General features: G+C 46.8%; 1 protein-coding gene across 10 annotated transcripts; it reads right to left on the bottom strand.

Moving 5' to 3' along the window:
* Positions 1–387: 387 nt before the first annotated feature.
* Positions 388–16,790, bottom strand: RABL2B (RAB, member of RAS oncogene family like 2B). Of its 10 annotated transcripts, none has more exons than XM_060305816.2 (9): positions 15,148–15,976; positions 14,840–14,956; positions 7,632–7,661; positions 6,384–6,463; positions 5,664–5,743; positions 3,392–3,503; positions 2,954–3,081; positions 2,470–2,553; positions 388–2,285 (listed from the first exon to the last, which is right to left on the bottom strand). In XM_060305816.2, exons 1-9 carry the CDS (start codon positions 15,168–15,170, stop codon positions 2,205–2,207), a joined length of 735 nt encoding a protein of 244 aa, XP_060161799.1. In that variant the 5' UTR covers positions 15,171–15,976; the 3' UTR covers positions 388–2,204. The 10 variants fall into 10 exon arrangements, with proteins under 10 accessions (XP_060161799.1, XP_060161801.1, XP_060161800.1 ...); XM_060305818.2 differs by having other exon boundaries at positions 2,954–3,048; positions 15,148–15,975; XM_060305817.2 differs by having other exon boundaries at positions 2,954–3,051; positions 15,148–15,972.
* Positions 16,791–16,806: the final 16 nt, after the last annotated feature.

Genomic DNA, 16,806 nt, shown 5'->3' with positions numbered 1-16,806 from the left:
GATGAACGGATAGACAACTTGAGTTATTTAATACAATGGAACATTAGCCATAGAGAGGAATGAAGTACATGATATATGCGTGAATCTTGAAAACATGCTGAGTGCAAGACACAAAAGGTCACGTATCGTTTTATTTCATTTATATGAAATATCCAGAGTAGATAAATCCATAGAGACAGAAAGAACGTGGATCAGTGTTTCAAAGGGGCTGAGGGGAGGGAGTGTTGGAGAAACTACTAACGAGTAAGGGGTTTTACTTCAGAGTGATGGAGATGTTTTAGAACTAGATAGAGGTGACAGTGGCACAACACTGTAACTGTACTAAATGGCACTGCATTGTGTACTTTAATTTTATGTTATGTAATTTCACCTCAATGAATTATTTAAAAAAGACTCAGGGGTGGTGTTCCTGTATGTCAGGACGACATACTGCTTTAAGAAGCAGGTGGATTTGAGCAATGTATGGGCAGGTGGCCATGGATATGGCTGGCACCCTGCCTGAGCACTTACCCCCTACCTACTTCGAGTGTTGAAACTCACAGCTGCCCTTTCCCCAGGGAACCGTCCTTGCTAAAACAGGAGCCCTTTTGCCCTGGACACTACAAGTCACCCCTTCCACCTCCTCCTCACACACTTGGCCAACTGGCACAAAAAGGGCCCTGGTCTCAAAGTGGGACCATCCTTGTGGGGCAGTTTGTCCTCCAGAGCTTCCCTAGGAAGGGGGAGACTGAAGCTGGTCCCCAGCAGAGACAGAAAACTGCCACAATGAGTCATCTGAACAAGAGTTGCCTTCTCAGGCTTTGCTTCCAGGGAACCTGATGCAAAATGGTTACGTAAAGCCAATACCGATGGTGAATTATACGGTTTTTGAATTATATCTCAGTGAAGCCATTATATTTAAAAAACACTTATTAATCATTTACAATAACTAAAGGGTTGTTTCTGTTGTTGTTTTTAAACGTACATCTCACCAGGGTAACGCATTCCTGAAATTTCCTGGTCGGGTTAAATCCGTGACGTTGAAATTGTAAGCGTCAGTAATCTAAAGGGTAAAAACGCTTGTTCTTGACTCCCAGACAAACAAACACCCATTCTTTTAAAAACACTGAATTCCACGGAAATGGTCTCTGTGACAATCAATCTAGAGATGACACGCCAGGTCACGGCAGTCTCCCCTTACTAACGTGGCTGATGATCCGCTCGTTCTCTTGTGACTCTTTGCTCAGAGAAATCCATGCCCACAAAGCATGCACATCTATTCAACGTAAATAAAAATAAATTTTAAAAATGGAAATGACGTACAAGATGATCATAAAAGCGTCCTAGTGAACCACAAGTCCTGGAGATAAATGGAAAAGGCAGCATGAGAGTTCTCAGCAGCCCTTGCCACCCAAGGAGGTACAATGTCCACACTAGTCCTCAAGAAAAATGAAGGAAATCCTCCCTTGTTGAAATAGGGGTTTTAAAGGAAGCTTTCCGAAAGTCAATTTTTTACAATGCAAACAGGTGTGCCTTGTGGTGTGGCTGTATTGACCCTCGATGTTTACAACTACGACGTTTGTGTATTACTAAGTACGGCCAGAGCAGTCGCCTGCTTTCACGTGATGCTAGCAACAAACTTGGGCCTGTGACCTTGGCCTCGCTGTTCATCAACGTACTGGCTGTACCTAGAAGAACTCTGGAAAAACTTACGGAATGAACAGCTCTCTGTTCAAAACCATTTTCTTAAAATGGCTGGTTTCGTTGGGAGACTAGAGGAAAAAGGATAGTCAGGAATTAGAAATCACTCCCTTGGTAGAAATCATTCCCTTGGTAGAAATGCAACGAATAGGCCCTGAGGTCAGTTCTGGGAGGGGGAAAAAAAAACACCTAAATTTCCTTTTATTTAAGAGACACACACAGAATGTTGCCCGATTTTCTTCACCGTCCCACATAACCGGGAGTGTCCATCCTTAATTCTGCCCCAGGGTCTGGTGCGGACCCCTTGCCTGCCCGACTACAGGGGAGGGAACAACTGTGACGGGTCAGGTCTCACGGGCCATGGCAGTGGGGGAGCAAATGGGATGGTTGGGTCTGTAGGAGGCATAGCAGGGGATGGCCTGGAAGAATGTCTCACGTGAGAGCTGAAGGACTGCAGAAGGGAGGGGTATTCTGAACTCCCCCCCTCCCCAAGTCGGCCGTGGAGAGAGGCCTCCTTCTGTGGCTCAGGAGGGAGATGGGCTCTCGACGTGGCCACGCGGCTCTTTGCCCAGCATATCCTCCTCCTTCTGCTCCAAGCTGATGCTCTGTGAACAAGGTTGCAGGTGAGGCCTGGCCTTGCATTTGACCAACTGTAGCTCTGACACCTCTAGGGGCAGTGCCCTCGACGAGCACGTGTGGCCTGCAAAGTCGGTCTGTTGGGTTATGCTCTGCACCCCTATGAAGGGAAGCCGCTTCCTCTACGCCACCTGACATCCGGGCCTGACCTACCTCAAGCTCCTGCAAAACCTCATCCATGAAGTCCCGGGAGTTCTGTTTGTAAGACACAGCTAATCGAATTGCATCGCTGAAGAGCTGGAGGTAAGGTGAAGGTGGTGGGAAGGAAAACAAGGCCGTGGGGCCAGTGGCCTGGACTCTGCCTGCCCTGTACCCACTGGCCCCGCTCCCATCATATGTCCCCACAGTACTCCACCCTAAAATCAGCAAGGTCACTCCTCAATTCACCTTTTCCCTGTCACCCTGACCCCATGCATGGTCAAGGTACCTTTTCTTCACCAAGCCCAACCCACCACCGCCCCTACTGTCAATGCTCACACGACCCCTTCCTGTCACCACATGCTCAGCACAGCCCCCAAAACAGTGCCCGTCCTCTCCACCAGCCCTGCAGCCAGCCCTTCTCTCCATCGCTTCCCTGGTAACTTCAGCACCAGGCCGTCCCCGGCCTTACGAGACTGTCTCTGCAGTCTCCCATTACCTTCACAACGTTGGTACCATCAGCAGCTGAGACAAAGTACAGGGGCAGGGAGAACTTCCTGGCAAAACTGAAGCTTTTTTGGGTCATCTTTATGTCTGCTGTAGAGAGAAGGTAGGACATGGGCCTGTCTACAAAGGCAAAGGGAGAGAATTTTGCAGGGTGGGTCACTGGAGGTCCCCATTCTAGGAAGAGGGATGAGCAGGGACAACCAGGGGACGCGTCTTAGAAAGAGTTCATTTCACTGGGATCTGTGTCTCGAGAAGGCAGGTTGCCTCACTTGGATCCTTACTGGGAGGGCAGTGATGGCAAGAAACCAAGGGCTGTGTGTCGGGAAAAAGAATGGACCACTGACGGTTCGCTGGCCCAGGAAAGGAAGAGGAAACGTGTGATGGTGGGTCCCCCATGAATTGCTGGCACCCAGATGTAAGGTGGCCTCACCATCGATTTTATTGGCCACCACAATGCATGGAATCTCTGGCCTGAACTCCCGAAGCTCTGCATACCAGGTGCTCAGGTTCTTGTAGGTGATTTTCCTCTGCACATCAAATACCTGCAATTAGCAGAGGAAAGAAGACAGCCCAAGTGCATCAGTGTCTCTGCATGCCACCCCCAGGTGACACACACACAAGCAGGCAAACACGGGCTTGGCAACTCGGACCACGCACCACTCTGAGCGGCCTCCCCTCTAACCACAAGGGCTATGCCTTGCCCACCCTTCTCACCCTCTAGAACCTTCATCCGGTCACCTGATTTACCTATTTTAACCGGATTTTATCATTTTACTTACTGATAAGTCCGTTACAAATGGTAAGCTTTTTGTTTTTTTCGTAGTCTAACTACTGCTTAAACTTTGTTTAAGAACTCCCTTATAATGGGACTTCCCTGCTGGTCCAGTGGTTAAGACTCCACACTTCCAATGCAGGGAGCGTGGGTTCCATCCCTGGTTGGGGAACCAAGATCCCCACATGCCACGCGTGGTGTGGCCAAAAAAACCCAAAACACCTCCTCTATGATAATCTTAAATGTTTCTAGAATTTCCTTTCAGTTATTTTGATTTACTTTTAATTATAAACTTTTAATTTTGTATTTTAGACTTTGTAGAAGTACTTTTGTCTTTTATTATTCTGTAGCTTATCATCATTTTATTAACTTTCTATAATTTATAGTTTTCACCTATTGAAAAGTGCCCGCAAGAAGCATGAGCACTGTGACTGGCTCTAGGGCGGGGAGGACAGAAGCCCTAAGATGCTTCACGTTGCTGCTACAGGGATCCTTCAAGCCCCTCGCAGGAGCTTCTCCAAGGCCAGCTTTCTGTTGCCCAGACACCCTCCAGAAGAGACCCACATGTCCAAACTGCCCCAGCACAACAGTGGACTGAGATGCACAACCCTGTAACCTGCTGGAATGGCAGATCTTACTTCTGAACAACCCAGCCCTTCATGGGAGTAACCACGTCCAGGGCCAGGGATTCCCCCTGCACGGCAGTGGGCTCTGGTCGGCAGCTGTCACACCTGAGGCAGCAGGAGGTCCACCTGAGAGGCTCTTCTATGGTACTCTCCAGGCCCAATTTCAATAAATGACTACTTTGTCTTGAATTCCCAATGAAGACTTCTTTTAAAATACGCTTGTAATGAAACTTCCGGAATCTGCTTCACACCTCCCATGGCTGCCTGCCATGGTGACTGTCAGTCACACTTTGTCCAGGTCTGGTTTCCTGAGCTTCCTTTCCTTGTTTTGAGAGCTGAGGAGCTGGTTAGGCCGAGAAGCATACCCTTTGGGGTTTCAAGGTGGAGGGTGGAACCCCAGCTCCCTCTGGGACTATCAGGTCCCCGTGTGGTCACGAGAGGCTGAGCGCTTTCTACCGGCAAGGCCCCCTACAGCAGGCTGGGGCTGGTGGTAGGCACCTGCACATACAGGTATGCAGGGAGGCTGGCAGGACGAACACCCCAGGTCTCAGAAGAGGGCCCAAAAGGAGCTAGTGGAGATGTGTCAGAGGCAAGAGGTCACGACTGCTGGCACCAGTCTGCCCCCATCTGCCTTACCCTGTTACCCTCTTTTGTTTTGTCCCATTATAGGTACTAGCATTAAATTTTGGAAAATTTCAAGAGATCTTGTGCTTAAGGGACAGAAGAGCCTGAGAAAGGAGCCAGTGAGTCTGCGGGCAGGAGGCCCTAAAGGACACAAGTTTACAGTCCCTCTCTCTATTCGTGGCCCTTGCCATAGCTGAGTGTCAGGCTCTCCTGCGGCACCTGCCCACTGGCTACTGGGCTGGACCTCTGAGGGCTGTGCTCCAGACAGCAAAGTGAGAGGCTGAGACGGAGGAGGGGGCCATTTTGGAGGGGAAAGCTCCCTGGGAACCAGAGCCTGCTCAGCCCCAGCATCTGCCCCTAGAGAGCAGCGGATGAGGGAGGCCTCCATTAGGGAGGGACTGTGTTGGACTCTTAGATGCTCTGCCTGATGATGAGGCCCTGAACTTGCTCCTCCCGCCGGAATGGTGGCTCCACACATCCCCCCACCCCTGGAAGAGAAGCTGGCTCTGGCGTGTTCTCACTCCGAACCTCTGGGAAGCACGTGCACTCTGAAGCCTGCGCTAATCCTTCCCTCCAGCACCCAGCCCTGGTGAGGAGGGCTCAGTCCTGCTGGGCCCTTCATCCCTTCACCCCTCAGGCCAGACTTGCCCAGAGCCTTTGCCCTCCAGTTGGTTTCATACCATGATGCAGGCGTGGGCCTTGTGGTAGTAGGAGGCGTGCATGCTCTGGAACCGCTCTTGGCCTGCTGTGTCCCAAAAGTCTGCAATGTGAACACAGCTCTGACTGCCTGATGGGGGATGAAGGGCAGAGAGCCCCAGACGCTGAGCATCTCTGTGCGGTGTCTGTGTTCGGAAACACAGGCACCCGTGGGAGGATGGGGAGCAACGGAGACCACACAGCTCGCGGGTGTGTTGTCAGGATGTAACGCACCTGGGCGTGCGTGGGGGCGGGTGAGAGGGAGACCCAGGGCCAGGAGGAAGGAGAGTACAGACAGGGAGCCCCAAGAGGGAGAGGGTCAGTGACCTCCTTCCCCCACCTATAAGATGCAGGACGCTCCAAGGTCACAACTAGGCCCAATTCCCATGTGTGCTGATCACAGAGGGTGGACACAGTCAGGCCGGACGTGTGGCCTGGCCAAGGGGAAGGTTGTGACCACATTTAAAGCCAAACCCTTTGTGGCAGATGACACTCAGACCAACCCTGTTGTTTCTTTACACTGGCTGAAGAGCACCGGAACAGAACCCTGCGTGCTTCCTCCCACCCTCCCTGGCTTCCGGGCTCTCTGGGTTGTACCTATCACCCTTCATCCATGCCTGGGGTCTCATTTCCCCCTGCTTGACTCTCTCCCCCACTACTTCTCCCTCCTGAGAGGTGGTGTGGCTCGGCACTGTGCTGCTCACCCACAAGGACGGTCTTGCCGTCCACCGTGGCCGTGTGCTTGTACAGGGTCAGGGCGTGTGTGGACAGCTGCCGGGGCTGACTGCACTTAGGTTAAGGGGCAAAGATGAATGAAAAGAGACGTAAGCAAGGTGCTGGGGGGCGGCTGCTGGGGGGATGGAACGGGCTCTCTCTCTCCTTCTTTAAGAAGTTATTTGGATTTTAAATTGAATGAGTGTTGCAGACAGAGGATCAACTTCAAATATCACAGGCACAAGCTCCATGGAAAGGTGAGGGGTGGGAGAGGTTGGGATTACGTCCTGGCCACCTAAGTCCAAGGGAAAACATGGAATGGAATTTTACAGAGCAGCTGTCTGAAACAGCATCACGTAGTTGGCCAATGAGACTGCGGGGATGCCCCAGCTCCCCATGGATGGGGCTCTTGCAGGCCAGAGAGGAAACCCAGCCATAAGAAGCAACATGACAGTTCCAGGGGAAAAAAGTCTTCATAAGCCAGACAGCTGACAAACTGTTTATGAACTGTAGTTTGCCTTTTGCAACCCTATCAAAAAGCCTGGGGAATAACATTTGCTGAAGCTGCAAGATGCTGTGGTTTAACCATCGGAGCTGGGATGATGCAGGTGGGTGGGTGCAAAGGAGAACTTGGTAGAAGGTGAAGTAAGGTACACTTAGAGTCTACCACGGGGGCGCTGGGGCCCCGGGCAGGGAGCAGGGGGCTCTGGGGTTCTTCTCACCCCCAGTTCTCAACGGACTCACTTGGGAAGCTTTTAAAAACCATCCCAATTGTCTCATTCCAAACCTGCACAATGCAACGATTCACGGAAGGAGGGTGGGGCTGGCGCTTCCTGTTTTACAAAGTTGACTCATACCAGAGAATGTTTAAACATTAGAGAGCCCAAGCTCTGAGGTCAGAGATGTTAGGTGACTTGCCCAGCGCCAGAGCTACTAAGAAGGAAGAGGTGGGGTTTGAGTCCAGGCATTTGACGAGGTACTTACTGTTAGCCATTCCACTGCTTTCCTAATAGAAAGCGGATCCAGATGTGAGTGAGCTTGAAAATATGCAGCACCAACTACATGTGATGCCACGTGGGTCAGCTGGTGAGAAGCCAGCATGAAATGAAACCTGCGAATTTACTCACTTATCCCTCCTCCCTGGACCGCTGGAGCAAAGGGGTGGGCAGTGGGGCTGAGCTGGCCTGAGGGTGGAAAGGGCCACAGGAACAAGGAGCATTTCAAAACTTGAAGGATACAATCCATCCATGAGAAATCTCTCCATAAGTCTGTAAGGAGAATGTACAAGTGGTCAGGTGCATCCCTCAACGCTCCTGCCTGCCCCTGTCGCACCACCCGAGGGTTGAAAACTCGGAAGCCAGCTGTGGCTTCCCCCTCCCACTCCTTCCACAGCTACACAGTTTCCTTTCAAGGACAATGCCCAGGAACCACCCACCCACCCTCTTTCTGACTCCCCTTAAGTTCCTGACACCCTTCGGCTATAACGCTGACCCAGCACCCACAGATGCTTTCCCTGTGGGCAGGGACCCCAGTTTCCTCCTTTTAGGGAATAAACAAACTGTGGTACATCTATAATATGGACTACTACTCAGCAATAGCAAGGAAAAAATTACTGATGTACCCAACAATTTGAACAAATCTTAAGGGTATTATGCTGAGTGAAAAAGGTCACACGTTGTATAATGCCTTTTATACAATGTTGCCAAGATGACACAGTTATAGAGATGGAGAATATTAGTGGCTACAGGGGTTAATAGGGGTGGTAGGAGGTGAAGTGGGGTGGGTGTGACTATAAATGGACAGCAGGACCGAGGCCTCTGCAGTGATGGAATAGTTTTGGATCTTGAGTCCAGTGATGCTTACACAAATCTACCCATGTGACAAAATGACACAGAATTATACATATGCATTGAACTAACGCCAGTTTCCTGATTTGATCTTGTACTACAGTTATGTAAGATATAACCACTGGGGAAACTGGGTGAAGGGTACACAGGCCCTCTCTGTATTCTCTTTGCAACATCCTGTAAATCTGTTATTTCAAAATGAAAAGTTAAGAAATAAACAAAACAAAACAAAACAAAACACAGACTGGGAGAAGCTACGTGCAATGCCGATCACTGACAAAGAATTAATATACAGAGATTATGAACAGCTCTGATACGTGAATAAGAGAACACACACACAACCTGGGTCCTAAGAATATGAACAGGCAATTCAGAAGAACGGCTAAAAAACATATGAAAAGATGCTCAATCTTGAATGATTTTAATGTAAATTAATGATTTTCATGCAAATTAAAATAAAATGAAATAGCACACACATCCTTCAGATTACCAAAGTTGAAAAAGTCGTATGATACCAAATGCTGCACGTTTTGTGGAAACTCTTGTGCTGTGCTGGTAGGAGTGCGAACTTAACATACTACTACTTTGGAGAGCAACTGGGATAAGTCAAAGTTTGAGCTAATCCTAAAACTGGGCAATTTCACCCCAAGTCTAATAGACTGTGTGCCCAAGATGATAGGCATAAAAATATTCACTGCAATATTGTGTCTAATACCATAAAAATTGTAATTTCATAACTGTTCTTCAACAGAAGAATGGACAAATATATTTTAGTACAAAAAAATTTAAAATAATTACTGAGTGCTTGCCATTTGCCAGATACTACGCTAGGTGCCATGATATAACATTTAACAAAACAGAGGAAAATTCCTGTCTTCATGGAGCTTACAGTCTAGTGGGTGAAGACAGGCAGTAAACACACACTTAAAATATATATAGCCACGTGTATGGTCACTGGATTTAGAACAAAAGCATTACTGCAATTCAACAGGGTAAAGGATTGTTTTATCAAGGAATGGTGTGGAAACAAATGGATATCTATGTAGGAAAAAAATGAACATTACTTGAGGACATTACTTAAAATGGTGGAGTATGAAGTTCTATGGGTCACTCCCTCAACTGAAACAACCAATAACTGGAAAAAATGATCAGAAACAACTATTTCAGAACTCTGGAACCTGACTGGACACAATGACCAGTAGAGGGCTGGATAAAAGGAGAGTGCTGGTCTTGTGCAAAAGAACACCACGCACAAACCAGCAATGGTCACCCACTCCTCAGGCCCACTGCAGCTAGGCAGTGACCCGTGTTCCGAATGTCTGGCTCCAGTAGAGACACTTTCCTCAAGAAGTCTGGCCGAGGAGCCGGATCTCAGCTCTCTTAGGCTTCAGAGTCTTCCCCTGCTGGCATCTATTGGAAATTTAAAGGGATAGGAATACCTCTTTGTTTCTTTCCCCTTTTGGAGTCAAATATTTAAGGAAATCTTTATCAGGTCACTGTATGATCACAGATAATGGAATAGAAATATCAGTGACCACACACAAGAAGGAATATACACTTTGCAAAAATAGTATATGGAAAAGTTACAAGTGGATACTCCAGCTCTAAACAAGCAGAAATCAGCTATACCCGAGGAGTGGAATATCTGAGTTCCAAAGTCACCACATCAAAATACTCAGAATGTCTAATTAACAACCAGAAAATTACAAAGCATACAACGAAACAGGAAGGTATAGCCTATTCTCATGATAAAAAGAATTTAACAGAAACAATACCTGAAGAAATCCAGACCCTGGAATTACCAGTCAAAGAAGTTAAATCAATTATCTTAAATATGCTCAAAAAACTGAAGAAAACCATGGACAAAGAACTAAAGGAAATTAGAAAGCAACATATAAACAGAATGAGAGTATTAATAAAGAGATAGAAATTATGAAAAGAAACCAAATGGATATTCTGGAGCTGAAAAGTACAATAATTTAAATGAAAAACTCCCTAGACAGTTTCAACAGCATATTTGAGAAGGCAGAAGAAAGGATCAGCAAACTTGAAGATAAGGCAACTGGAATTATCCAGTCTAAGAAGCAGAAAGAAAAATGAGTAAATATGACCAGTGCCTAAGGAGCCCATCAGACAACATAAATCATCCTAACACATGCATCATAAATAGAAGAGGGGTGGGGGCAGAGAGACTAGTTGAAGAAATAATGGCTAAAAACTTCCCAAACCTGATGCAAGACATGAATGTACACACCCAGGAAGCTCAACAAACTCCAAACAGGATAAACTCACAGAGATCCACATTATAGGCAAAATGTCAAAACTCAAAGACAAAATCTTCAATAAGATAAACAGCTAACTTCTCATCAGACACCACTGAGATCAGAAGGCAGTGGAATGATATATTTAAAGTCCTGAGAAAAAAATTGTCAAAAAAGACTTCTATGTTCAGCAAACTATCCTTCAAGAATGAAGGAGAAATTAAGACATTCCCAGATAAACATAAGCTGATGTGACTTATTACCAGTATATCTGTCCTGTAAGAAATGGTACAATAAGTCCTTTAGGTTGAAATGAAAGGACACTAGACAGTAACTTGAAGCTGTATGAAGAAATAAAGATCTTCAGTAAAGGTAGCTACACAGGTAAAGATAACAACCAGTATTCTTGGGCTTCCCTGGTGGCGCACTGGTTAAGAATCCACCTGCCAATGCAGGGGACATGGGTTCGAACCCTGGTCCAGGAAGATCCCACATGCTGCAGAGCAACTAAGCCTGTGTGCCACAACTACTGAGCCTGTGCTCTAGAGCCCAAGAGCCACAACTACTGAGCCTGTGTATCACAATTACTGAGGCCCACGCACCTAGAGCCCGTGCTCTGCAACAAGAGAAGCCACCGTGATGAGAAGCCCGTGCACCAAAACGAAGAGTAGCCCCCATTTGCAGAAATTAGAAGAAAGCCTGTGCGCAGCAACAAAGACCCAACGCAGCCAAAAAAAAAAAAAAAAAAAAACCCCAAAGCCAGTATTCTCATATTTTTGGTTTGTAACTCCTCTTTTTTCCCATGATTTAAAAGACAAATATCTAAAACTATAATTGTAAATCTATGTTAATGATCACAATGTATAAAGTTGTAATTTGTGACAAAACAATATCAAGGGGAGGGATAGAAATATATAGGAGCAGAGTGTTGGTATACTATTATAACTAAACTGGTATTCAAATAGGCTGCTATAAATTTTAGATATTAATTATAATCTTCAAGGCAACCATTAATAAACAACTAAAAAAATTATACAAGACAAGAAGGGACTCAAAATAGTACACTACAAAAAATTAAAAAAAAGAAAAAGTAATGGAGTACTTGAGGAAAAAAAACTGGAGACATAAAACAAATAGCTAAATGGCAGAAGTAAATCCTTCTTTATCAGTAATAGCTTTAATTATTGTTGTTGCAAATGAGAATAGATAAAACTCTCCAGTTAAAAGTGAGAGATTGGGAGTGTATATTAAAAAAACATGATCCAGGCATGTCCTAACTGTAAGACACTTGCTTTAGATACAAGGTCACAAAGAAGTTGGAAAACAAAAGGATGATAAAGATATTGCATGCAAACAGTATTCAAGAGAGAAATGGGGTGACTATACTACAGTCAGACAAAATAAACTTTTAAGTGACAAATGTTACAAGAGACAAAGAAGGACATTATATATTGATAAAAAGTTCAATCTATCAAAAAGATATAAAAGTTATAAACATATATGCACCACACAACAGAGTCCCAAAATATATGAAGCTAACACTGACACAACTAAAAGGAGAAATAGAGAGTTGCACAATAATATATTGAGATTTCAATACCCCACTTCCAATAATGAGTAGAACAATGAAACAGAGGACTTGAACCACACTAACTAGGTCTAACCACCAATTAGACCTAACAGACATACACAGAATACTCCACCCAACAATAGTAGTATACATATTCTTCTCAAGTGAACATGAGTTAGGCCACAAAAAAAAGTCATAATAAAATTTAAAAGACTTAGATCATACAAAGTATCTTTTCAAATAAAATGGAATGAAACTAGAAATTAATAACAGAAGAAAAACAAGAAATTTCACAAAAAGGTGGAAATTAAATCAAATAGGGAAGATTTAGTCAAATTAAATCAATAACATAACTGTACATCTTTAGGTAGTAGACATGAAAGAGCAAACTAAACTCAAAGTTAGCAGAAGGAAGGAAATAATAAAGATTGGAGTGGAGATAAACAAAATACAGAATAGAAAGACAACAGACAAAAATCAGTGTAACCAGAAATTAGTTCTCTGAAAAGATCAACAAAATCAACAAACCTTAGCTAGACTAAGAAAAAAGAGAGGACACAAATGATCAAAATCAGAACTGAAACTGGGGACAGTAACATCAATTTTACAGAAACAAAAAGAATTACAAGAGAATACGATGAACGAACAAGCTGGATAACTGAGATGAAGTGCACAAATTCCTAGAAACACACAAAGTACCAAACAGACTCAAGACGAAATAGAAAATCTGAGTAGACCTATACCAAGTAAGGAGATTATATCAGTATTCAAAAATCTCCCATAAGGAAAAGTCCGGGACTGGATGGCTTCACTGGTGAATTCTACCAACCATTTCATGAACAAACACCAATCCTTCTCAAACGCTTCCCAAAAATTGAGGAGGAGGGAACACTGCATAATTCTTTCTATGAGGCCAGTGGTACCCTGATTCCAAAGTCAGACAATGACACTACTAGAAAAGAAACCTACAGGCCAATACTCCTCATGAATTCAGTTGTAAGAATCCTCAAAAAAATCCACTGGCAAAGCAAATCATATTAAAAGGATTATACACCATCAAAAGGACCAAGGGAGATTTATTCTCAGAGTATAAGGATGGTTCAACTTAAAAAAATTAATCAAACATATCATATTAATAGAACAAAGGAAAAATCCTACATATTCATCTCAACAAATGCAGAAAAAGCATTTGACAAAAACCAACACCATCTCATGACAAAAACTAGGAATAGAAGGTAATTACCTCTAGGATAAAGGCCATATATGAAAACCCCACAGTTAATACTCAATTGCAGAAGACTGAAAGCTTTCCCTTATAATGAGAAACAAGAAGATGCCTACTTTTGCCACTTCTATCCAACACAGTACTGGCAGTTCTAGCCAGAGCACTGTGATGAGAAAACAGTTATTGTGAGTTGCTTCCTAGGCATTTTACAGCATGACAATCCTGCTCACACCTAAAGTCTGGACATTTAGATGAGGACCTGAGTTTAGGATTCCCGCCACAAGTTCCTGCTTTGCTTTTCCCAGGGCACCTTTCAAAATAAACAGACTTGAGGCTGAGAAAAGTTAGTGACCTCTGCCCCAATCAGCAAAGCCCCTAGGGAATTACTGACAGCTACCTGGGTCTAAGGATATGTTAATAACAGATAAAAGTGGAAACCAAGGTGGAACTGGGGCACCTGGGTATAAGACTAAACTAGGCATCTGGTTAGGGGCAAGTTTACCCTCATCCTGCGAAGGCAGAAATGGATGTGTGCCCCACTGGTCCAAGACAGCTGAGAAACAGGCTCACACCCTGTGGAGACAAGCTGCCAGCACTGCAGAGCCTCCCTTCAGGGGAAGCTCCACGCCTGTGCACAGAGGCACTGAAGTCAGTTAAAAGAGTGTGTCAGTCTTTACACTGGGACTTCCCTGGTGGCGCAGTGGATGGGAATCTGTCTCCCAATGCAGGGGACACGGGTTCCATTCCTGGTCCAGGAAGATCCCACATGCCGCAGAGCAACTAAGCCCATGCGCCACAACTACTGAGCCTGTGCTCTACAGCCCACGAGCCACAACTACTGAGCCCGTGTGCCACAACTACTGAAGCCCGCGCGCCTAAAGCCCACGCTCCGCAACAAGAGAAGCCACCGCAGTGAGAAGCCCACTCACCTCAACAGAGTAGCCCCCGCTCACTGCAACTAGAGAAAGCCCGCTCGCAGCAACCAAGAGCCAACACAGCCCAAAATAAATAAAAATTAAATCTTTTAAGAAAAAAAAAATCTTTACGCTGATTATAGTCAGGCATCATTTCTATCCACTCTTCTCAACTCTGAGTTCTTTCAAGACAGTATCTTCACCACCTTTCTTCCACCTGTCGCTGGTTGTGCCAGTCACACTTCTCACACTTTCCTCTCCCCATTCCCACTGTCTGCATCTTGCAGTCTCTCAGCCCCATACCACACACAGGAATACCCCAGCTCTCACCTCACCAGGACTGCTTCAGTAGTCTCTAGGGTGACCGGTCCCATACTTTCTGCCAGGACTCATGGATAAAGCTCAATTTCCTCAGTCCTGTGACTTGCCCCTGGGGACGCCCTCCTCCCCAAACACACACAGCTGCTGATGTGACGCTCCCTTGTTCCCCCATGCAGACCTGGGCTCCAGCCAAGACTACTCTCTCACCACTCCCATAGAAGCCATGCTCCTCTATGCCTCTGGAGGATTTTTCTAACAACCTAGACCCACTCTGGGCCTGGCATTTCTTCCCTAATCTCCCAACATACTTGGACTTGCCCACAGCGCTGTCCCCCAGGCAGATGATTTTCACATTGTCATCGGCATCGTATTTCTCTTGGTCCAGCTCACAGGGTTTGGCTCTGTCCCCGGCCATTGGCTCCTGGCTGTAGAAAGGGGATCAGCTCAGGGGAGGGGGGTCTTGTCACCGTCTGGGAAGATCAAGAAGAGGCTGTTGTTAAAGAGATGAGAAGTCCCCTCCACCAAATCCACTTCCTCTTCCTGGACAGGGGAGACAATGAGCTGACAAGAGAGGGGCCCAAGGAAACACTTACATCCTTCTCTATTCACCACCCACCTGGCTAGCACTTGCTGAATCATGGGGCTGTAATCTTGTCCCCACCCAGATCTTCTGAGAGTGGTTTACCCTATGTCATCTCTTTACTTCAGCTATGCTCAGAACCACAACTCCCACTCCCACCTGGAGAGACTATTCTAAAGCCATGTTGAAGCTTTGCAAGTTTTACCTACAAGCGTTTTCTCACTTGTAAAGCAGGGACAAAACTCAGTGCCCACATCACATGATTGAGTTGAGACACTGTCTGACAAAGAGGGCTCTGTAAGCCTGAATTCTCATCACTGCATGACAGATCACACAGCCAAAGAACCCTAACCTGTATTCCTGATCCTCTACCTCATGCTTCTCACTTCCACTTCATTTTCCATCATACTGCCATCAGTAGCTGCCTCTTCCTCTCTCAACTAGGCATTCCCCAGACCCTCTTCTCTAGGGTTATTCCAACCTCTACTGGTTTTAGGTATCTCCTACATGCTGATGGTGCCAGATCTGTATCTCCACAGAGATCGCTTCCCTCAGTGCCAGACTCAGGTATGCAATTGCCTACCAGATTCTGAATAGCGAACTATTCCACACAGGCAAAAATAACCTGTGAAACCTAAGCCCTGCCCACCCCAAAGTCGCTCCTCACGTTCTCTGTCTGCACAATACATCACCAGCCACCCAACGCCAGCATCGAGGCGTAACAAGCTCTAGCTCTATCCCACTGCCCTCATGTCCTTAAGCCCAAATATAACTTCACGAACATTACTGGGAATGTGCCGTAGTCCACACTCTGAGTTAACTCGGCACACAAAAATGATGCAACGACAACGCAGCATCAGTGCTCGCACTTACTGAGGGTTCATCACGGGTACATCTCGCGCCCCGATAGGAGACACGATGGCAGTCTACTGTGGCAAGAGCTATGACAGACGTGCACACAAGGGTGGAAAATACCGACAGGACCCCTGAGTTTCCCTAACTGCAATGCTACTGTTTCTGCTCAGGTAGGGACTCAGCCTTCTTTACCGAGGTACCCTCAGCCTCAAAAGCAGTGACTGGGAAGTGGCAGATGCCTGATAAGCATAATGAGGGGCTGTCCCTTCTACCTCCACCCTGAAGCTGGAGCGACCTGTTCGGAAGCCAAACGCGGCCAAACCCGTTCTCAAAGACCTTCAATGGGTGTCGATGTCCTCGCCACCCAGTGGATAAGTTCTCTTTCACTCAAGTAGTTTTCGGGCACCAAACAGGTCTGAGAACCACTTTACCCCCGCAGCCAGGCTGGGCTGCCTTCGCCCCCCCGCCCCCTACCGTTGCCAGAACCCACTGTCCCGTTCTTCCCCGCACTGGCCAAGGGCCCGAGGACGGCCTTGGAGGGGCGGTTCCCACATGCGAGGCCGCCACCCGCGCGACTTCGTCTTCTCGGCCGTCCCCGGGCGAGGGCTGGAGACCAGGAGCGCCGCAGGTCGGTCCGCCCACGGCCAGCCGCCCTCAGGGCCCCGAGTCCCCCTCGGATCCCGCCCCGTCCCGGACCCTGCCCTGTCTCGGACCCCGCGAGTCAGCCCGGGTCCCAACCGCGGTTCACTCAGCTTCCAGCGCTGCCCGCGTCCTCGCAGATGCTACGCAACCGCGCAAGGACCCTAGGAGGGCTGCCCGGCCAAAGGCCTGAAGGACCTC

This window comes from Globicephala melas, chromosome 10 (assembly GCF_963455315.2).
Source record: "Globicephala melas chromosome 10, mGloMel1.2, whole genome shotgun sequence".
Classification (NCBI taxonomy): domain Eukaryota; kingdom Metazoa; phylum Chordata; class Mammalia; order Artiodactyla; family Delphinidae; genus Globicephala; species Globicephala melas.
Note: the sequence above shows the minus strand (reverse complement) of the source record. Positions and strands in the feature narration are given on the sequence as shown.

Coding starts and splice junctions, on each gene's coding strand:
- RABL2B (XM_060305809.2), bottom strand. CDS start 15,170: ATGATTCAGCAAGTGCTAGCCAG. Junction 6,464..7,631: donor AGATTTCTCATGGATGGATT/GTATCCTTCAAG, acceptor ACCTAAGTGCAG/TCAGCCCCGGCAGCTGTCCA. Junction 5,744..6,383: donor CGGCAAGACCGTCCTTGTGG/GTGAGCAGCACA, acceptor TTCACATTGCAG/ACTTTTGGGACACAGCAGGC.